The following is a 22,896-nucleotide window of genomic DNA, read 5'->3' on the forward strand; positions in this document are numbered from 1 at the left end:
CACGCCCACGCACACACACACACACACACACACGTAAACACGCCCACTCACACACACACACATATACACACACACACACACGCACACACACACACACACACAAACACACACACGCACACACACACACACACATATACACACACACACACACACAGACACACACACACACACACACACACACACACACACAGTCGAGGACACACAACCACATATAGATACAAACATACACGATAAATAAATAATCAACAAAAACTTAAATTTAAAAAAAGCAGGTCTTACAATATCTGTAGATAGCTTGTGTGGGTGCACGTGTGCGTGCGTGCGTGCGTGCGTGCGTGCGTGCGTGTGCATGTGTGTGTGTGTGTGTGCGTGGCCGTCACCTGTGTGTCCTGCAGGGTGCCCTCCAGCCCCGCCACGTCCTTGGAGGTCCTGAGGCTCCTCCGCTCCGCCTCCTCCAGCAGCGTGGTCACCCCGTCCAGCTCCGCCTGCAGGGGGCGCTACGGTCAGCCTCCTGGGCCACATGCCCGACTCCTCCCCCCACCCTGGACAACACCCCTGACTCCTCCCCCCGACCCTGGACCGCACTCCTGACTCCTCCCCTGACTCCTCCCCCGACCCTGGACTGCACTCCTGACTCCTCCCCTGACTCCTCCACCCCACCCTGGACAGCAACCCTGACTCCTCCCCTGACTCCTACCCCTCCCCTGGACAGCACCCGACTCCTCCCCTGACTCCTCCCCCCACCCTGGACCGCACTCCTGACTCCTCCCCCGACCCTGGACTGCACTCCTGACTCCTCCCCTGACTCCTCCCCCCACCCTTCCCATAACCCTACCCTGGCACTGGGAATGAAACCCTGGCAGTGTTAATGCCTTGCTCTACCAGTGGGAATCAAACCCCTAACCCTTGCAGTGTTAACACCATGTCTAACCCCTATCGGCGCCGTAATGACCTGGATCCCATGCGTGCTTTAACTCACACCTCCAGTACGTAGACAGTGAGAGGGAGAGCATACTGACCTGCAGTTTGTGAGCTCGCTCGGCCAGCTCGGTCCTGGCTCTCTCTCCCTCGGCGGCCCGGGCGGCCACTTCCTGTAGCTGGGCGTCCATCTTCTTCCGGCGGTGCTCCGCCTCCTGCTTGGTCTGCTGCAGGTTCTTCACCTCCAGGGCCAGCTCCTTGGTGGAGCCCTCCTGCATCTGCTTGCTCTTCTCCAGGTTGGCCTTCACCTGGAGGGGGTGGTGGGGGAGAGAGGGTTACTACGTCTCCTTCTCAGGGCTTCCTCCGCTATATAATTATATGATAATAATCAAATATAATTACTTTACAGAAAACAACAGTGTTGATGGGGTAAGGGGCTAAGGTTAGACAATAGGGTTGGTTAGGGCTGCGCAATATATCAAATTTTTATCGCGATGACGATATTGGCGTCCCACGATGACACGTAGTGTTCTCGCGATGTTTTCGCGATATTTTTTTGAAGTAATGCATCCACAAAAAAAAAAGAAAACCAAAAAAGGAACTAGCCCCGCCCATGCAGTATACGCTCTACCTCCGCTGCAAAGCAAACCAAGCGCTCCCTGTAAACCTGTCTGCGACTGCGTGGGTCCATCTTGCACACAGCGGCGCGAAGCCTGGAAAAAGTGTGGGGGGGGGGGGGGGGGGGGGGGGGGGGGGGGCGTGGCATGGCGCTGAGCACAGTGTGTGGCTCCTACCACTAGGGGGTGGTAGATATTCGAAAGATTTTTGTTTCAATGAATAATCGTGGCAAATAATCGTGATATCAATATTGATCAAAATAATCACGATCATCATTTTGGCAATAATCGTGCCGCCCTAGGGTTGGTGGGGTTAGAGGCTGGTGTTGGTGCAACAAGAGGCCCGGTGGTGTAAGATGGAGGTGTCAGGTCTCAGGTGGTGGCTCTGACCCTCTTGGCCTGCTCCAGCTGCTCAGCCAGCTCCTCCTGCGCCGTGCCGTGTCTCAGCCTCATCTCCTGGACCTGGGCCTCGTGGCTCCGCGCCTCCTCCTCCATCGCCTTCTTCAGCTCCGTCACCTCCTGCTCGCGCTTCGTCCTACGGCCAAACACACACACACACACACACACACACCTCAGGTCCCACCCACCGCCACAGCGCCATCGGCTGTCCGCCGCCGTACCCAGGGCCCATATTTCAAAAGTAATCCGGTGGGATTTCGGATCACGGATTGGATCAAATCTCGGAAATAGGTTTCCCTCAAAAGAGGGATTCCGAACTAAGATCAGATCATGCAATCCAATCCAACATTTGATCTGGATCAAACCTGCCCTTTGGGTTTTTCTTTTTGGTTTGGGATCTATTTGATCCATAAAAAACAGGATTATCCTGATCACATTCGGAAGGGTGGATTCAGTTGGTTATCCTGAAATTTGGTGTTCGGATCACAGTGATCCAATCCAAAAAAAATGTAAAACTGGGCCCAGCACACAAGCGTGATGTCCGCCCGGTTTCACAGTACCTTGACATCAGGGTCCGCCCCTGACACCGACTGAGTGAACGTTTGTTGTTTTGTTTTGATGATTATACCTCAAAGGTTTATGTGGATTATGAGCTGCTAGTGGCCACTTACATAATTCACTTTTGAACTTCGTCATCATCATTACCTTGCAGCTTGTGGCAGAATGTGATAGATACACTTGAAGGGGAGACAACTATTTGGGTAAAAACCAAATGTAATTGTTTTAATTAGATTGAGATGCTTCAATCATTCACGGAAATGGCTGCAGTCTTGAGAGATGTTTGTGCACCTGAGTGAAGCAGATGATAGGGTTGACATTTATATCTAATTGTTCTTCGGTCTTATTCAAACCTTCATTCATAACTTTGAGTATTAAAGTTATAAAGGTGGAATATAAAGCAGATAAGGTGGAGTATTAAAGAAATAAAGGAGGAATATTAAACTGGTAAAGGTGGCGTAATAAAGTATTAAAGGTGTTTTTAAATATTGAAGGTTGACAGTAAAAGTATTAGACGTTGAGTAACGAAGCATTGAAGGTGCAGTATTTACTAGGGATGTGTCGGTCGCGACTGATTCGTTACAACGAACGAATCCCGAACGTGAACGACAAGAACTGGTTCCCCAAAACAAGAAGAACTGGTTCTTTGATTCTTTTTTTTAACATAAACCAAACATATGGTCACGTAAATAAAATATACAAACGAACAGAGCTCCGTCTCCCCGCGACTTCCATTGATTGAGTCTACAACTTTCTCAAAGATTCAGCCAATGAGAGGTAGCAATGATGTTGGAATGGCACCTGGGTAAACCAATGACAAGGCGGTACCGTCGAATATGCGCGCTTTCTCTGTCTGACGTATCTTGGGTCATACCATTCGACTCATATATCCCCCTACATTTTTTCGAAAATAGACTTGACCTCCATCTGTTTATTGGATAAACGCATTTCCCAATCCCAGGAGTCTTTGCTCCATTCTACCTCAATTTAAGAACAAACAAAGAAATTAAACTGCAGTTCGTATTTTTTATTTATGACCATGAAAGTTCTGTAATGCCTGAACAATGAAGAATTAAATGTAAAGTAAAATAAAATTATTAATGTAAAACCATGAATGAAATATAGAGAGTAAGCAAGTGGTATAAATATTGGTGGGACGTTCGACATACTAAATGGCAGGCATCTCCAAACGGCGGACTGCGGTCTTGACGGTAATATCCGGACCCATGACCAATTAAAAAAAAAAAAAAATTATAAAAAAAGTTTTTTTTATTTTTTATTTTTTTTTAAGATGTAATCTGACGTAACGAACGAATCAAAACGAACGAATCAAATAAACGAATCGTTATAGTGAACTGAACTGAAAGAACTAGTTCCCGGAAAAGAATCATTTTGCCCATCCCTAGTATTTACGTAATAAAGGAGTGTTTTAAAGTAAAAAAGCCATAGTGTGGCATACTGAAGTGATGGGGTGGAATATTCATCACATAAAAGTGGAGTATTTAAATATTAAGATGGAGTATTTAAGTGATAGAAGTTTAGTATGTAAGTATTAAACGTGTTTTCAAGGATTAAGTGTTGAATGATTAGATGTTGAGTATTGAAGTTTTAAAGGTGCAGTGCTTAAGCATAAGATGTTGAGTATTAGGGTATTAAAGGTGCAGTATTTAAGTAATAAAGCAGTGTATTAAAGTATCAAAGCCATAGTGTGGCATATTAAAGGGATGGATTGCAGTGTTTCCCCCAGTAAATGTCTTAGTCAAGGTAGTCAGGGAGCGGGGGGGGGGGGGGGGGGGTCTCCCTGGTTAAATTCAATTAAAAAAGCTTGATGTCACGACCATTGTTGTGAACACCGATGCATTATTGATCTTTATATTTACACCTGATGGAAGTATGTTTTCTTTCCCTACGAGAGTTTTCTACTTTGTTAATGCATAATAATTAAAAAAAAAAAAAAAAAAAAAAAATGAATATTTTTTTTTTTGATAATTTTTTTTATTTATTTTATATACATTGGTAGTCAAGGCGGGGCCCTATTGTTGATAAGGCGGCCGCCTTAACAACACAGTGCTGGGGGAAACACTGGATTGTAATATCTAGTATTCTAGTATTGTTACCGTAGCTCCTGCTGCGTGGCGGTGGTGTCCAGCGTGTCCTCCAGCTCTGTCTTCAGCGCCTCAAGCTCCTCCCCCAGGTCTCTCTTCAGCTTCTCCGCCTTGCTGCGGGACAGCTTCTCGGTCTCCAGGTCCTCCTGGAGCTCAGACATCTGGGCCTGCAGCTCCCTCACCTGCTTCAGGGCGCCGTTCTTCTGGGTCACCTCCTCCTCACCTCTATACAGAGACACACGCACACACAGACACACACACACACACACACACACACGGACACACAAACACAGACCCACAGACACACGGACACGAACACACACACAGACACACACACACACACGCACAGACACACACATACAGACACACACACACACGCACAGACACACACATACAGACACACACACACACACACAGACAGACACAGACACACACACACACACACACAGACACACACAAACATATTAAACACATGAGCGTGTAAAAAACATAAAGGTCTGACGTTTGGTGCAAACGCAGAATTAATTTCCTCTTTCGAAACTTCCAAAATTCACTGGTACACTGGTGGTTAAATAGGTGTCATGGACGAGCTTTCCTTCGGGGGAAAGATCGGTTGAAGTAACCCAGTATTCTGCGTTTACATGGTAGCTAGGTCATCACTCATCGATTGTTATCAATCGATGAGTGATGACCTGAAGTCCTTTACAAGGGACAGAGCTGCCTCTATTTTCTGAGGAGGCTCCGCTCTTTTAACATCTGCCGGACTATGCTGAGGATGTTTTATGAGTCTGTGGTGGCTAGTGCTATTCTGTTTGCTGTTGTGTTCTGGGGCAGCAGACTGAGAGTAGCAGAGGCCAACAGACTCAACAAGCTGATCAGGAAGGCCAGTGACGTTGTGGGGGGTGGAGCTGGACACTTTGACAGCAGTGTCAGACAGGAGGAGGCTGTCGAAGTTGCGGGCGATCCTGCCGTATGGCTCTCACCCTCTCCACAACGCTCTGGTCAAACAGAGGAGCTCCTTCAGTGAGAGGCTCATTGCTCCTAAATGCACCACTGAGCGCCACAAGAAGTCATTCCTGCCTGTGGCCATTAAACTCTTTAACTCCTCCCTCTGATAATCTGACATAAAACAGAATGTAAATATTGTATTGTAAATTTGTGAATATAATCCACTAAGAAATGTCCACTTTCACTAAGAGATGACCACTTCTTACTTTATTCTTACTCTTATTTATTGTATTTTACTTATATTTTTCTATTTTATAATCTTATCTTCGATGCTTGTAATTTCTATTTTTACGGAGCACATGGAACGAAACAATTTCCCCGCGGGGATCAATAAAGTTTTCTGATTCTGATTCTGAAGGGCCATCCGGTGTGTACGTAAACGTAGTGAGCGTCGGCCGACCGATGCCCCGCCATTTCCGGCGTTGAATCGGGGCGCTTCAGCGACCCATGCGTTGCCACGGCGACAGTGTCTCGCATACCGCGACTGGAAGACCTGGGCCTCCTCCTCCTTCTTGGTGAGCTGCTGCCTGAGCTCCTCCACCTGTGCCTGCTGCTCCCCGATCTGCTCCTGCAGGTCCGACAGCTCCCCGTCCAGCTTCCGCTTGGCCTTCTCCAGCTCCTGGCGCCCCTTCTCCTCCTTCTTCAGCCGCTCTGGAGGGAGGGAGGTGGGGAGGGGAGAGGGGAGGTGGGGAGGGGAGAGGGGAGGTGGGGAGGGGAGAGGGGAGAGGGGAGAGGGGAGAGGGGAGAGGGTGAACGTGTGAGCGAGTTAGACGAGGAGTTAGACAGTAAAAACATAGACAGGTCATAAGGATTTCTTATTTTTGTATGACTGTCCACATAGTATGTTAATAACATAGTGACAGGTCATTAAGGGCAATAGGTAAGAAGGGGTAAATCAGTGGGCCATCTTACCCTCCAGGTCCACAATCATATTCTCATGCTTGTTCTTCATCTTGCCCAGGTTCTTGGCCTTCTCCTCCTCCTCGGTCAGGACGGAGCTCATCTCGTTGATACGCTCCTCTAACAGCTTCTTCTCCTGAGAGGAGAGGAGAGGGGAGGAGGAGAGGAGGAGAGGAGAGGAGAGGAGAGGAGAGGAGGAGTATGAGACAAAGAGGGGAGAGGAGAGGAATGGAGAGGAGAGGAGAGGAGAGGAGAGGAGAGGAGAGGAGAGGAGTATGAGACGAAGAGGGGAGAGGAGAGGAGAGGAGAGGAGAGGAGAGGAGAGGAGAGGAGAGGAGAGGAGAGGAGTATGAGACGAAGAGGGGAGAGGAGAGGAGAGGAGAGGAGAGGAGAGGAGAGGAGAGGAGAGGAGAGGAGAGGAGAGGAGAGGAGAGGAGGAGTATGAGACAAAGAGGGGAGAGGAGAGGAATGGAGAGGAGAGGAGAGGAGAGGAGAGGAGAGGAGATGAGAGGAGAGGAGAGGAGAGGAGAGGAGAGGAGAGGAGAGGAGAGGAGAGGAGAGGAGAGGAGAGGAGAGGAGGAGGTGCTCAGCATTAGCAATATGATTCTCATCCTCATCCTCATCGTCATCCGCTTATCCGGGGTCGGGTCGCGGGGGGAGCAGCTCAAGCAAGGGGCCCCAGACTTCCCTTTCCCGGGCCACATTGACCAGCTCTGACGGGGGGATCCCGAGGCGTTCCCAGGCCAGTGTTGAGATATAATCTCTCCACCTAGTCCTGGGTCTTCCCCGAGGTCTCCTCCCCACTGGACGTGCCTGATCCACCTCCCAAGGAAGGCGCCCAGTGGGCATCCTTACCAGATGCCCGAACCACCTCAGCTGACTCCTTTCTAAGTAAAGGAGCAGCGGCTCTAATCCGAGTTCCTCACGGATGGCTGAGCTTCTCACCCTATCCCTAAGGGAGACGCCAGCCACCCTTCTGAGAAAACTCATCTCGGCCGCTTGTACCCGCGATCTCGTCCTTTCGGTCATCACCCAGCCCTCATGACCATAGGTGAGGATAGGAACAATATGCAATATGCAATATGATTCTGTCTTATGAATATGGTGATGCATTCCCTCACTCGGTTTTCAGTGTGTCTCTCTGTCTCTGGGTTGAACGCCCCGGCCGCGCCTCACCTTGAGGAACTTGGAGTTCTGGTCCTCCAGCACCAGGATGACCTCCTCATGCTTCTTCATCTTGGCCTCCGCCGTCACCTTCTCCAGCTGCAGCTTCTGTCTGCCCGACTCCTCCTCGTCCAGCTGCTCCTCCAGCTCCTACAGGCACGCAGCAACCAACCGATGACTTCAGCTAGATTATGAGGTTCGAACCAAGAACCCTTTGTCAGCGAGTCCAACACCCTAACTAGGGTTGTACAGTATGGACTAAAATGTATATCACGCATGATTTGAGGCACAGACGGTAACGGTATTATATCACGGGGGTATATCACGAGTGTTTTGACCATCTCTTTAAAGCACTTTCTATCGACATTTTGAAAGGGAACCATGTCCTTACACAGGTAAACAGTGACAGCGTTTGCTATCTCGTTTCACCGCTGGCTTTTTTGGTCGTAAGGACTGGCTTTTGAAAGTGCCTGCGGAAGCGATGCCTTTGGAAGAGAAGGCAGTATCGCTGTCAAATCTGTCCCTGGGAAAAGTAACGTTTTGAAAAAATGCCGAATTGAAAAAGGAACTACGTTTCGTCCCCATATTTTTTCAGTAGTTGTGCTTAACTTTACTTTTTACATGAAAAGGAGTTACGTTACTGTATTAACGCGTTACTTTCTTTATAACGCATTACACACAACACTGTCTACCGGTCACACCGGTCTCACCTTAACGTCAAAATCTATACCGTAGCGCAAATTCACACCGGTGAACGGTCTATACCGTTTATATTAATACGTTTACTATGAATGAGTTATCTTCTACTACACCAAGCACGGAACAACTCTTCCCACAATGCATCAACCAATTCGTCTAGGGAGTAGTAGGGACAAAACCCATCCCAGACCTGGAGGTGGGCCTGCATCTTCTTCTTCTCATTCTGGAGGCCCTGGTTTCTCTCCTCCTCCTCCTCCACGCGAGACTCCAGGTCGTGGAGGATCTCCTCCAGCTCCTGCTTCTTGGAGGCCAGGCGGGCCCTCATCTCCTCCGCCTCGGCGAACAGCTCCGTCTCCGCCTGCAGCTGCTCCGCCAGGATGCTCTTCTCCTCCGTCATCTGGAGGAACGCGCGAGGAACGTGCGAGGAACCACGCGCCGGAACCACACGGACAGAGTTAGAGCAGAACGGTTCCCTCTTGGAATAACAGAACAGAACCGCATCCGAACAGCACTCAGATGGTGTCTCGGTGCTCTAGAATGTTACATTTACATCTAGAGGGCATTTAGCAGATGCTTTTATCCAAAGCGACGTACAATAAGTACATTAAGTCAACTTGTCAGAAGAAACGTTCAAAAAAAGTTATAGATGTTCTAAGGTGTTGTAGTTGTTCTTGTGTTATAGGGGTTTCAGTTGCCTTGGAGCCAGACGTTCAACAAAGTCGTGGAAAGACTGCACAGCGCTTGGTCTTGGTCTAATGGTGTCATGATGATCTAAACCATTGGTTCTCAAAGTGCGGCCCGCGGGCCAATGGCGGCCCGCAGAAACATTCCTGGCGGCCCGCAATGACATACAGATGTAAGTAAAAAAATAATATATATATATATATATATATATATATATATGTATTTTTTTTTATTATCATATCAATATTAATTAATTAATCATTCATTTATTTCTAAATATGTGAGGGTGTTGTGGTTGTAAGCTGACCTGCTGCTGTTTCTTCTGCATCTCCACCAGCTCCTCCTCCACCTTGCCCTGCTTCTCCTTAACCTTGAGGAGCTCGTCGTCCTTGGCCTGCATCTCCTCCTCCTGCCGGCTCACCTGGAGGAGAGGCTTCACCTGGGCAACCCAACACACTCCGGTTACCCCCCCAGGTACACCAGACCCAACCCGGTTAACCCCCCAGGTACACCAGACACACCTGAGTTCAACTCCCAGGTAATCTAGACACACCTGAGTTAACCTCCAAGGTAATTCAGACACACCTGAGTTAATCTCCTAGGTAACCTAGACACACCTGAGTTAATCTCACAGGTAATCTAGACACACCTGAGTTAATCTCCGAGGTAACCTAGACACACCTGAGTTAATCTCACAGGTAATCCAGACACACCTGAGTTAACCTCCCAGGTGACCTAGACACACCTGAGTTAACCTCCTAGGTAACCCGGACACACCTCACTTTACCTCTTAGGTACACCGGTCCCACCGCAGTTAACCTACCAGGTACACCAGACACACCTGAGTTAAGCTCCCAGGTACACCAGACACACCTGAGTTAATCTCCAAGGTACACTTGACACACTTGGCTGAATGTGAGAGGCTAGAAGCCATCTTGAGTGCCTAGTGCCTATGTGTAGAAACAGCAACACCCCCATGTGGACACAATATATACTGCAGATACATGCAACAATTTGCTGTAGTATTTAGTGACCCAATATAGTATATTATACAGTATATGAATACAGTGATAGTGTATACAGTGTGTGTAGTATACCTTAGTGAAGAGCCTCCACCACTGCCAGTGCTTGAGCTTCAGGTAGGCGGCGCAGTTCCTCTGCAGAACCTTCAGCGCGCTTAACTGCTGCTGCTTCTTAGAGAAAGCCCTGCCACACAGAGGAGACAGACATACAAACACACAGTTAGCAACAAGCTCACAGAGTTAGCCCTGAGACACGCAGTTAGCACTGCGTAAACCGAGATATCCCTGAGACACACGGTTAGCACTGAGCTAACAGAGTTAGCCCTGAGACACGCACAATTAGCGCCGAGCTCAACCCCCAGTTAGCATCAAGCTGGCTGACACACCCTCTGCACTGAGCTTCTCTCATCCTCATTAGTATAGCACTATACCACAACTGCTACACAACTATTATGATTCTGCTATACCAATGTTTTATTATTATTATGATACTGCTATACCAAACTACTCTATTATTATTATGATACCGCTATACCAATACTACTCTATTATTATTATGATACTGCTATATCAATACTACTCTATTATTATTATGATACTGCTATACCAATACTACTCTATTATTATTATGATACTGCTATACCAATACTACTCTATTATTATTATGATACTACTATACCAATACTACTATACTATTATTATTATGATACTACTATACCAATACTACTCTATTATTATTAGTAAGGTTATGGAGGGGTACTGACTTGCGTGCCAGGTATCCCCTGCAGGCGGCCTGGAAGTAGATGATGATGTCGGTGATCTTGAGGTCCCTCTCCTCCTCCAGGTGGGCCAAGACCCCCGCCCTGAAGAAGATCTTGCTCTGGCCGATGCGGTACAGGTTAGCGTCCAGCTCCAGCACCTTGATCTGGGAGGCAGGGGGAGGCGGGGGGGGGAGAGGTTACTACATACAGCCTATGCTACGGCTCATAGGTGATGGGCAGCAGCAGACTGAGAGGTGAGGTGGACGGTGGTTATTAGGTATATTACGGTAAGTTATAGTAAAGGTGGACTGTAGTTATCAGGTACATTATGGTAGGGTGTGGGACAGGTGAGGTACAGGCAGACAGTGGTTATAAGGTACATTACGGTAAGTGATGTAAGGCTGGACAGTGGTTATTAGGTTTGATACGGTAAGGATCAGGCGGACACTTTATAGGTACATTATGGTAAGGTACGGGTTGAAGGTGGCTATTAGGTGCATTACGTTACAGGTGCGATACAGGTGATGTACAGGTGGACAGTGGTTATTAGGTACATAACAGTACGGTGTGTTACCAGTGCACAGTGATTATTAGGTATATTACGGTAGGGTTAGGTAGTGGTTATTAGTAGTGCTGTCAAGCGATTAAAATATTTAATCGCGATTAATCGTATTACTGCCAGTTAACTCAGGATTAATCGCGGTTAATCTCATTCATGTCATAGTTAACTCAGGATTAATCGCGAGTATTCCTATGCTTAATATCCCTTGATTTCTTCGTCCCATTAATTGTTCTCATTTTATTGCTCTTATCAACATGGAGAAGTGCATCGGCTTGCCTTGTGCAAATGTTTTTTTATTGATAGCAACATTGGCATATACTGATCAAAACAGGACGATACGAAAAAAAAAGCCTATAGTGCAATTAAACGATGAACATACAAACATACTGCCTTGAACATAGCAGCCAGGCTACTGCTTCTTTGTTTTGAGCCAAAGAAAAAAGAAAAAAGAAACAGTTTTTTAAATAAATAAATAAATTGCGTTAATCGCGCGATAAAAAAATTAACGCCGTTAAAATTGGTTTGCGTTAACGCCGTTAATAACGCGTTTAACTGACAGCAATAGTTATTAGGTATATTACGGTAGGGTTAGGTAGTGGTTATTAGGTAGATTACGGTAAGGTGCGGACAGTGTTTATACGGTAAAGCGTGGTCCCTTCCTCACCATCTGGTCACAGGCCTGCTTCCCATCCATGAAGCCCTTGGGGATGGCGTTGGGGGTCAGGATCTCATACCTGGTGAGAGAGCGGCGGTCAGTGGATAACAGGGGGTCCACGCGGTGTGCTCCGCGGTGTAGAGAGGCGAGCGGCGAGGGGGGTACCTCTGTCTGAACTCCTGGAAGAGGATGCGGTTGGGGAAGCCCTGTCGGCAGATCCTGATTCCCTCCAGGACTCCGTTGCATCTCAGCTGCTCCAGGACCAGCTGGGGCTCCAGCTTCCCAGCCTGGGACACAGAAATGTAACGTGTTATATGACATAGAACATTCTCGACCATGATCGATATCACATTTTATATAACATACAACATCTCTCCCCTCATATCTGAGAACCTTACCTGCTGTCAAGGTGATGACAACAAGTTGTCATGTTAACCTCTTGTGGTGCTATGGGGTAATGTCATGGTTGTCATGGTAACACCTACTCTCTTGTAGTGGTTGTGGGATGATGTGATGGTTGTCATGGTAACACCTACTCTCTTGTAGTGGTTGTGGGAGGATGTGATGATTGTCATTAGGGATGTCCGATATTGGCTTTTTTGCCGATATCCGAAATGCGATATTGTCCAACTCTAAATTTTCGATTCCGATATCAGCCGATACCGATGTCGATATTTGGGTTATTTATTTTTTCTCAAACCTAATTTAGGTAACATTACATATCTCCTGTTGTGGAATTAACACAACATGCTTAATGTTATTGTGATGCCCCACTGGATGCATTCTTGAATGCAACAAGGCTTTCCAAATGTTAACATTGTCTGTGCAAAATAAGAAAAATACTTCAACTTAATTTAAGGGAAAAGTGCGATGTTTATTTTTATTTTTTTAATGGTCTCAGACAACAGTTTGGATTACACTCTCCCTGAGATAATCTTGACAATGCCCACAACAAATAGGGCAAACTTGACTTCACAAATGATAAAACATTGTACCTGAACAACTATGTGCAACATAGCAGTATGTTTCTTTAACTAAAACTCAATAACCTTAATTGAATAAATGCACAAATATGAGTCAATTACAATGTGCACTGTACTGCACAATTTTGAAAACATTTATTTGAGCTATAAAAAAAAAAAAAAAAAAAAAAATCGGTTTTAGGGCAAAAAAAATCCGATACCGATATTGACCGATATTACATTTTTATGCTAATATCGGGCCGATAATATCGGTGGGCCAATAATATCGGACATCTCTAATTGTCATGGTAACACCTATCCTCTTGTGGTGGTTGTGGGAGGATGTGAAGGTTGTCACGGTAACATCTACCCTCTTGTGGTGGTTGGGGGTGATGCGGTGGTTGTCATGGTAACACCTACCCTCTTGTGGTGGTTGGGGGTGAAGTGATGGTTGTCAGGGTAACACCTACCCTCTGGTGGTGGTTGGGGGTGATGTGATGGTTGTCATGGTAACACCTACCCTCTGGTGGTGGTTGGGGGTGATGTGATGGTTGTCATGGTAACACCTACCCTCTTGTGGTGGTTGGGGATGATGCAGCGTACGAAGTTGGGGTTGGTGTTCCTGAGCGTGGCCATGAGGCGCGAGAGGGACTCCTTGTAGAGCTGTCCCACCGTGCGGAACATCCCCTTCTTGGTCTTGTAGGAGGCGCCGAACGCCGTCTCCGCCATGCCCGCCACCTGGTCCAATCCCACGATGCGGTCCACTGGAGGGGGCAGGAAGGGGCGTCAGCACAAGGGAGGAAGTGATGTCAGGACAGGAGGCGATGTCAGGACGGGAGAGGAAGTGAGGTCAAGACAGGAGAGGGACTGAAGACAGGACAGGAAGTGATGTCGGGAGACGGCGATGCAGTCTGAGAGCCGGATGGACATCGCACTGGAAGCGCTAGCTCTCATCGTTGCGTTGCTAACGCCGCCGTGCTAACAGTGCTAAAACACAGGACAGCAGTGCTCTGATTAGCATGCTCAGCTACAGTCCAATGATTTAACCCTGAAAAGGTATAGTTTAACTCTATAACAGTTCAATTAATATCAAATAATAATAATTATAATAATTATATAATTCTAATAATTTTTTTTTGAGGAAACAGAGGAAAGCCATGCAGGTAACAAGAATGTCAATAGACAACAAAAATGTCACAGTATTGCCAGAGTATTGTCAAGCAGCCAGAGTATTGTCAGGCAGCAAGAGTATTGACAGGCAGCCAGAGCGTTGCCAGGCAGCCATAGCGTTGTCAGGCAGCCTTGCTAGGTGCTAGGCGTGTTAACATCAGTCACCTGGCGACTCAGGGCTCTCAGAAACATTATCATAGAAAGAGGCTCTCCGAAAGGTCTGAATGTCTAGAAAAAGAGACATAAGGCAGGTAGGAATAGAAAGAGAGCGAGGGTAAGAGAGACACAGGAAGAGGTGGACAGAGAGAGTAAGATAGACAGAGAGAGAGAGAAAGTGAGGGCGAGAGCAAGAAAGACATAGCAAGAGGTAGATAGACAGAGAAATGGAGAAGAGAGAGGGTAAGAGAGACATAGGAAGAGGAGGTCAGAGAGCTCTCTCTGTCCTCCTCTTCCTATGTCTCTCTTACCCTCTCTCTTTATCTACCTCTTCCTATGTGGTAGGTGGATAGAGAGAGAGAGAGAGAGAGAGAGAGAGAGAGAGAGAGAGAGAGAGAGAGAGAGAGAGAGAGAGAGAGAGAGAGAGAGAGAGAGAGAGAGAGAGAGAGAGAGAGAGAAATATGGTACAAGGAGAGGGGAGAGATAGCAGGGCAGATTGCAGTAAAGACGTAAAAGAGATTAGCAGCCCACACTATAGACCGTGTTAACGTGACTGCAGAGTCTGCGATGGTTACTGTTTCTTGGCGGTGTTGTTAAAATACATACAGAGTAGTTCAAGTTAAGTGGTTATATCTGTGATCAGCCAAATCACACGTTTTATTAATATGACCGCATGTAAGGTGTGAGTATGCGGTGGTCCTCACCGTCTTTCCAGAGCTCAGAGACAAACTTGTCGGTGGACTGGTGGAGCAGAGTGGCGACGTTGTCATTCAGCGGGTCCATGTTCTTCATCAGCCACTCATCGGCTTTGTAGTCTACCTGGAGGGATACAGAGTCTGGGTCACATCCAACTCCAACGAGCCTCCCCCTCCAGACGCCTGAGCCTAGATACACCTCCACCTCCATCTAAAACAAACCTCCAATTCCCAGACACCTCCACCTCAACACACTTCCACCTCCAATACACCTCCAACACAGGGCGTACAATTACAGGGCAGCTCTGCACCGAAAGGATTACATTGCAGTCCCTCATAATATTGAAAGGAGGATAATAAACTAAAAACATGTGTTCAAGTGTTTTCTGTCAACCTTTGATGGATGTTGTTCTGCAAATAAATTGAATTAGTTTTTATATGCTAACCTGCAGAAAAGTCTCCATAACATATTTTTCCATAACCAGGAGCATCTTTGAGTAATTTGAACCAAACAGAAACAGGGAGATCATATCATCATGTTATTCCCCAGGGAAGGAGCTGATAGGTGCTGGTTCGACTCCAGTCTTTAACAGCCTGTAGACGGCTCAAAGCCAGACCATAAACTAACAGCGAGCAAAACCCCCAAGCAAAACGAAGAATCCCTAACAAATCCCCAAACCAACCCTTCTGGCTATCATCAGGAGCCTAGAAAAAAATGGTAACTTCAGTGTTGGGACTAACTAAAAAAAAAAAGTGTTTTATAGCACAGAATGTAATTACTAAAGTTTGATTAAGATACTGGATTCAAACAGGATAAATTTGATATTTAAACATGTTTAAACATTTAAAAGAGGAAGGAGGAGAGAAAGAGAGGCAGTTGACTGTTTTAACCCAGAAAGATGATATTAGTTTGGAATGCAGGGAAGTACGGCTCTCCAGATGGCAGAAACCCACTATAAGATGGAAACACTCCGGGTTATGTAACCCAGACTGGATATCACCCCGATGTGAACCAGATGTGGGGGACAACTGGACTATTGTGTTGAGGGGTCTGGCTACCGAAACCTTGTGCGCTGGGATGGTCGGGACTTGAGACTGGGACGCTATAAAACAGAATTCTGGAAGCGAAACAGAAAGCTATCTAACATTAAACCCAGTTGCTAAACAGAAAACTAGCTAGGCTGCTAGCTACATACCATCCAGTAGCTACAGTAGCTACTCAGTGCTACACAGCAGGGTTTTGAACCAGCTACCCCATGATTGGAAGATAAATTAAAGAAAAATGATTGATACTCAGGTTGGTGTAGCATTATCAGGTCATTAGGGGTTAGAATCTGACCCCTTAATCTGCCAGCGTAGTGGATGATATTGTAGTGTACTACCCTGCCTGCCTTGTATGATAATGGACTGCATATATACATCGCACACATTCACACACCGACGGCGGAGTCAGCCACGCAGGACGACAGCCAGCTCGTCGGGAGCAGTCAGGGTGAGGTGTCTTGCTCAGGGACACCTCGACACTCAGCTAGGAGGAGCCGGGGATCGAACTAGCAACCTTCCGGCTACCAGCCAACCTGCTCTACCTCCTGAGTCACATGCTGCCCCAGGCAGAGTAGGACACTTAAATGATATTGAAGTGTCCTACCCTGCCTGTCTAGTAGATGCCAGAGCGGTTTCATACCCTGCCAGCGTAGTGGATGATGCAGAAGTCCGCCTTGTCCTTCAGCTGCCGGGGCTTCTGGAACTTGCCGTGGGTGCCCTGTTCCTGGAGGACCTTGTCCACGAAGGTCTTGTCTGTAGCTTTGGGGAACCAGCACTCCTCGTCCAGCAGGGCCAGGATGCCCGGGGGGTTGTTCTGCCGAGGGCAACGACAAGGGGCCAACAGGAAGTTAAGAAGGAAGTCGATAAAAGTTCAACCAAAGAGATAAACAAAATTAGTTAGACTATAGGAAAACGAAAGTTTCAAAGGTAAACAAGAGAAGATAGGTGGGTCTACAGGAGTAAACAAAAAGAAAACCAGCGGTAGCAAGAGACAAACAAGAAGTAAACAGGGGGCGGGTCAACACTGGGTGAACCAGAGACTAGGGGTTCATCCGCAGTGTGTCCCCGGGACCACCAGGCGGAGAGGGGACCCACCGGCCTCTCGATGAGGTCGATGCAGGGCTGCAGGTCCAGGCCGAAGTCGATGAAGCTCCACTCGATGCCCTCCCGCTGGTACTCCTCCTGCTCCAGGATGAACATGGTGTGGTTGAACAGCTGCTGCAGCCGCTCGTTGGTGTAGTTGATGCACAGCTGCTCGAACGAGTTCAGCTGCGGGGAAGAACGGGAGCGGGAGACGGAGTTAAGACCCGTAGCAACCATCCGACTGACAGGGCAAAGCCCAAAGCAGACAGAGCAAGGATTGCGCCTCGCATTTTTTTAGCACGGCATAAACAAGAAGTAGAATCGTATTGTTTGTAGTGGAACTGTAGTTATGCACTCGCTCTCGAACTCAAGCCTATTTTGAAAGGGAAGATTCTAAAGCATTATCTTGAGTCCATCTCAAACACAACCGTGTGCTTCAGGCAACACAACAAGCAACCTGCGGAGCTCTCCTTAGAGAGCGGTCTAAAGAGTGCATGGCTGGATAAAAAAATAGTACTGAGCATTGTGTACCATCTTCTCCTTACTATCTTTGTTGCAAACGGGGAATGGGTTAACCGAACAATTAGTGTGCTTGGCACTTGTTTCTATGAACATCTTTACTGTACCGACAGCGATATGTTGTGGTTTTTCTCCTACCTCTGACAGATGTACTTATTGTAAGTCATGTAAATATAATTCTGGAAGTAAATTAATGTCCTCTTACCCACCCATGTGCCATCCCATAATCTCTAACTCTGTCTGACTACAGATTCAGCGCTGGGATCACCTGGAAGATCTCGAAGCCGGCGATGTCCAGGATCCCGATGAAGGAGGCCCCCTGGCGCTTGGTGCGGTCCAGGGCCCGGTTGATGCGGTGCACCAGCCAGCGGAAGAGCCGCTCGTACGTGGCCTTGGCCAGCGCCTCCATGGCAAAGTCTGCCTGGTGGGGGGGGGGGGGGGGGGGGGCAAAGGCTCGGTGACAAGACTGAACATAGCCAGGTCCCACTACGGTTACATTACTGACGGAACATAGCCAGGTCCCACTAAGACTACGTTACATTATGACTGACCACAGCCAGGTCCTGGTCCCCCTACCTGCTCCTTGGTCTGGGCCTTCTGGACGTAGTCCCGGCCCACCTTGATCCTGGGGGTCAGGATGGCCCGGGTGAACTCCATGACGTTCATGCCCAGCAGGTGGCACAGCTTCTGGGCCGCTGCGGGGACACAGAGGACCTCAGTGATGGAGCGTCTACAGGTTGTGATGGACGCTCAGGGTGGGGGGACCATGCAGGCCGCCAGCTGGCCGGGAGTAGTCAGGGTTCGGTGTCTGGTTTAAGTACATCTAAACCGGCCCCCAGAGACCGTCCCCATCTCCCCGGCTCACGTTCTGTTTTTCTCTGCAGATCGGTCTGGCCTCGATCTCGCTGAAAGCGTTTTCCAAAAATAAAAGAATGATGGCCGAGTTGTGCTCAGGGGATGGACTTTAGAATTGATGACTAAAGAGAGACACAGTCTGCAGGATTAATAAAGGATTTTAAGCAGTGCCTGAGGAAAATGTAGCAAAGCACAGAGGAACATCAAATATTATCCTCCAAGTAGAGCCGAGAGATTTTAGAATACGTTTTTTCTTTACTTCCAATTGGATTCAGCATGAGCATCGAGGGGGCAAGACCATAACTCTGATTGGCTGGAGCTGGAAGTGTGGCCTCACCTGTGTTCTCAGGCATGGAGGCCTGGTCCGTGTTCCTCTCCTTCCGGAACGATATGTTCCCAAACTGCAAGACCGCGGACACCACCTTCAACATACCTGGAGAGGGAGAGAGAGAGAGAGAGAGAGAGAGAGAGAGAGAGAGAGAGAGAGAGAGAGAGAGAGCGAGAGCGAGAGAGAGAGAGAGAAAGAGAGAGAGATGATAGGTGGGAGGGAGGGAGAGTGGGAGAGGGAGAGAGAGAGAGAGAGAGGCAGAGAGAGAGAGAGGGAGAGAGCGAGAGCAAGAGCAAGAGAGAGACAGTGAGACAGAGGGACAGACAGGCAGACAGACAGACAGACAGACAGACAGACAGACAGACAGACAGACAGACAGACAGACAGACAGAGACAGACAGAGACAGACAGAGAGTATCAACATCCCATAAACCCTATCACACACACTTGTTTGATGGCTGTCCTTCCTTCTGTCTGCCTGACTGCCTCCCTGTCTGTACTCACAAACGATCTCTTCATGGGAGAAGCTCATGATGTGCATGGCGTCCATGGTCTCCTGGAAGTTGTCCTTGTCCTGCTGGCCGGGGATCGTCACGTTCCCATTGGACAGGAAACGGTAACTGGAGAACCCCTCTAGCAGCAGGTCGGCTGGAACCAACACAACCACAACCGTCACATACAGAAACACACACAACCACAACCGTCACATACAGAAACACACACAACCACAACCGTCACATACAGAAACACACAACCACAACCGTCACATACAGAAACACACACAACCACAACCAACACATACAGAAACACACACAAATCACATCACACCCCCACATCAGATACATGAGTGCATCTGATGTACAGTCTGTTTGTTCCAGATGGTCTGGTTGTTCTGGGTGGTCCGTAATGTTCTTTACGGTCTGGATGTACTCACTCTTGAGGTGCTCCCCTGCGCCCGCCAGCAGCTGGTAGAACACGTGGAAGGTCCTCTCGTCTTTGGCCTGGCGGATGGCTCTGGACTTCTCCAGGAGGTCTGACGCCACGCGTTACGGAACATAGGACCAGGACACTACGGCGATCCACCTTGAACCCTCAAAAACCCTCACTTATATCAAATGTATGCGGGTTGTGATTGTGACGGTCATGTCTAACATACCTACTAGTTTGTTTCTAAAGCAACCTTAGTGGTGATATACAACACAAGGGGTCCCCAACCAGTGGGTCGGGAACCCACTTGGTTTCATACGCAGATAGGGGTTGTGGAAGATTGTTAATTTATATGCTAGAGGTTTATATATTTTTTGAAAATACTACGGTTTGAAAGGTCTGAGATGTCCTTTATATGCCAACAGACAGATTATTTGTAGCTACAAGCAAACTACTACTTATCACTAGTACGGCACGATGTATGTTCACCGGGACATTGATATAACAGAAGGTTTTGATAGGGTTGCAATTGTGTGTGGGGAAGCCAAAACACAACAATTTCAGACATTGAAAACAAATAAAAGAAACCACGGGCCATAAAAAGGTTGTGAATCACTGGACTAGGGGTTGCCAGGACGATACAGCCGGGCTTAACATGGTTTACAGCAAACTGTGGGAACACTAGGAACACTGAAACATGTGCAACTGGTCCAGAACTCAAGGATTAGCTTCAGGCTGTGAGCAGAACGGGGTTTATCGCTTCTGCGGCACAGGAGGTCAGTATTCAATCTGAGTTTCTAGAAACCATAGAAACCTCCATTTTAGGAAAGGAATCCTCGTAAAGCACATTATCAGTCTCACTCCAACACCAACCTTAAATCACCGCACAACGACCGCGCCGGCATTCGCCAGCGGAAGCCAGCAACTGCGTTTATTGGATTGGAGTTTGTATTTTGTCAAGTTTCTGCACTTGACTTGACACATACTATAACATATATAGTACTTCTGTAATCACTACCTTTCTGTTACTTTGGAGTCAGTGGTTCAGACGGTGGTTTAGGATACAGGTCTCAATGTTGGCCCCCACGATGTATCCAGCGACATCGAAGTTGACTCGAATAAACTTGCCCTGCAACGTATCAACAAATCGTTTAAACCCTTAGTGAGGATATTCGTTTAGCCTGGTTGTGCGATCACGTCATTGGAGAAATATCTTCCTTCCCTCGGAGAACCTTTGGAACATGCTTTGTGAATTAACAACCAAACTCACGAATCGAGACGAGTTGTCGTTCTTCACTGTCTTGGCGTTGCCGAAGGCCTCCAGGATGGGGTTAGCCTGGAGGAGCTGCCGTTCCAACTCACCCTGCGGGGAGAAGTCAGCGAGCGGTCAAACATCTCGCACACCTGTCAGCACGGCTCTGCATCCCTCTTCTACTGCGCGCCGAATGTTAGCTTTATGGATCCGGTCAGGGCGCTGAGCTTATCTTAACTAAAATGCTAAATAAAAGTACAATGCTAAGCTAATGTACAATATGAACCTAGCTAAGCTGAAGTGCAATGCTAACTTAAACTACCATGCTTAGCTTAAGCGCATCCTTAGCTAATTATACAGAGGAATGGTTTTGATAAGCTCTACTTTGTAAAGTGATTGGTGTAACAACAAGTGAACATACTAGAATAGGTTGAGTACCCTTCAATCCCAAGAATCCTAACATGCATCTCCTAAAAGTGAGTATTCTGACTAAATCCAGGTGACATACCACTAAACCAATAACCAACTTAACAATATCACTACACTACATAGAAGATATCCGTTATTTCACTGTCCCTAATGTATTGTTACGGTATTTTGTCCGATGTTTTCATTAGATTGCTGCAGATGTTTTAGTATAACATTTATGTACAATGTAGAGGTGGCATGCGCCACCAGGAAAATGATGAGGGAGACACTTGCCTGGAGCTTCAATGCTTTGGGAGATTCAGGCTGTTAAACAAAGGGAGGGGTTAGAATCCAGAGCATAGAAAACCAGGGGGCATTAGCCTAGTATCAGTTCGATAGCTTAGCATTAGCCTGATAGCCTAGAATTAGCCTGCTAGCGTAGCATGAAGCAATGAGCCAATGAGAAGCAAAATTGTCAACCTATGTTAAAGATAAAACATTGGAAACATCCTCAACGATTTCATTCATCTGTAAACGTTAGCATCTTTAGTGGTGGTAAGGGAGAGGATGAGGATGAGGAGGAGGAAGGGGGAAGAACGATGGGGGGGGGGGGGGGGGGGGTAGGAGCACTCACAGGAATGTTGTGGTCTCTGCGACCCTTGTGGGAGGAGGCGACGTGGGCCAGGTACTGGATCACTTTCTTAGTGTTCTCCGTCTTACCTGCTCCCGACTCTCCTCTGAGAGACGGACGGATGGAGTGAAAGATGGGGACAGACATGTCAGAGTGAGAGACAGAGAGACCCGGTGGACACACGGTAAATGTTGATCCGAGTGAATGCCTCCATGACTAGAAGTAGGAAACACTCGACTTTAGGGGCTGTTTGAGTGCAGACAAACTGGACACCTTGATGCTGTAGTTCCAATAAGCTCTACATTAACCCACAGCTTTTTTCACCCAGAGAGCCTAACCCAACCAAAACCCAACCAGAAGAACTCAGAGACTCCGATTTGAGCGGCAGCAGATATATATCAATGTATTTTTGTGCGTGTTTTTCTCGACCCTGTACTTTGTTGTTTTATCTGTATTGGTTGTTTTTTTTTGTTTCTCGCTGTTTTCTCAGGAAATTACTTTTGCAACATTATTGAATAAACGTTCATTCCAAAAAAATACATTTTATTGAGCAAGGGAGAGAACGGTATGTTGTTTGTTCTCCCGTTCTCTGGGAGATCAGAACCCGGTGCAGGACTCTGTGGTAGCGAGGGCGGGCCCGTGGTTTGTTCTGCTGCCGCTACCACTGGTCAGACCAGACCCCAGAGCCGCTGGTGCACATCCAAGCAGCAACACACAGCTACATGCCCGTGGCTTTAGCCTAGCCTGATATTAGCTACACATAGCAGGCGGTGTTGGCTACTTCGCAGTGGCTTTGCCCTAGCTAGATTTTAGC

At 47.5% G+C, this 22,896-nt stretch overlaps 1 protein-coding gene across 2 annotated transcripts in view; it reads right to left on the minus strand.

Annotated features, from left to right (window-relative positions):
- Positions 1–22,896, minus strand: part of LOC115560902 (myosin-10) — a 45,051-nt gene that overhangs the window by 11,856 nt on the left and 10,299 nt on the right. Inside the window, exons 5-30 of one of the 2 annotated variants that reach the window (XM_030380547.1) lie at positions 22,086–22,188; positions 21,746–21,775; positions 21,062–21,154; positions 20,857–20,920; positions 19,799–19,897; positions 19,369–19,512; positions 18,874–18,969; positions 18,258–18,376; positions 17,950–18,102; positions 17,175–17,348; positions 16,720–16,893; positions 15,045–15,159; positions 13,585–13,778; positions 12,218–12,339; positions 12,062–12,131; positions 10,839–10,999; positions 10,150–10,258; positions 9,360–9,491; positions 8,559–8,765; positions 7,682–7,819; positions 6,518–6,641; positions 6,085–6,256; positions 4,610–4,822; positions 1,926–2,070; positions 1,020–1,226; positions 381–485 (exon numbers count right to left, since the gene is read on the minus strand). In XM_030380547.1, the coding sequence (XP_030236407.1) occupies positions 381–485; positions 1,020–1,226; positions 1,926–2,070; positions 4,610–4,822; positions 6,085–6,256; positions 6,518–6,641; positions 7,682–7,819; positions 8,559–8,765; positions 9,360–9,491; positions 10,150–10,258; positions 10,839–10,999; positions 12,062–12,131; positions 12,218–12,339; positions 13,585–13,778; positions 15,045–15,159; positions 16,720–16,893; positions 17,175–17,348; positions 17,950–18,102; positions 18,258–18,376; positions 18,874–18,969; positions 19,369–19,512; positions 19,799–19,897; positions 20,857–20,920; positions 21,062–21,154; positions 21,746–21,775; positions 22,086–22,188 (3,463 nt within the window). The remainder of the gene's footprint in view (positions 1–380; positions 486–1,019; positions 1,227–1,925; positions 2,071–4,609; positions 4,823–6,084; positions 6,257–6,517; positions 6,642–7,681; positions 7,820–8,558; positions 8,766–9,359; positions 9,492–10,149; positions 10,259–10,838; positions 11,000–12,061; positions 12,132–12,217; positions 12,340–13,584; positions 13,779–15,044; positions 15,160–16,719; positions 16,894–17,174; positions 17,349–17,949; positions 18,103–18,257; positions 18,377–18,873; positions 18,970–19,368; positions 19,513–19,798; positions 19,898–20,856; positions 20,921–21,061; positions 21,155–21,745; positions 21,776–22,085; positions 22,189–22,896) is intronic. The other variant, XM_030380556.1, reaches the window with a different exon arrangement.

This window comes from Gadus morhua, chromosome 2, assembly GCF_902167405.1.
Source record: "Gadus morhua chromosome 2, gadMor3.0, whole genome shotgun sequence".
NCBI lineage: Eukaryota > Metazoa > Chordata > Actinopteri > Gadiformes > Gadidae > Gadus > Gadus morhua.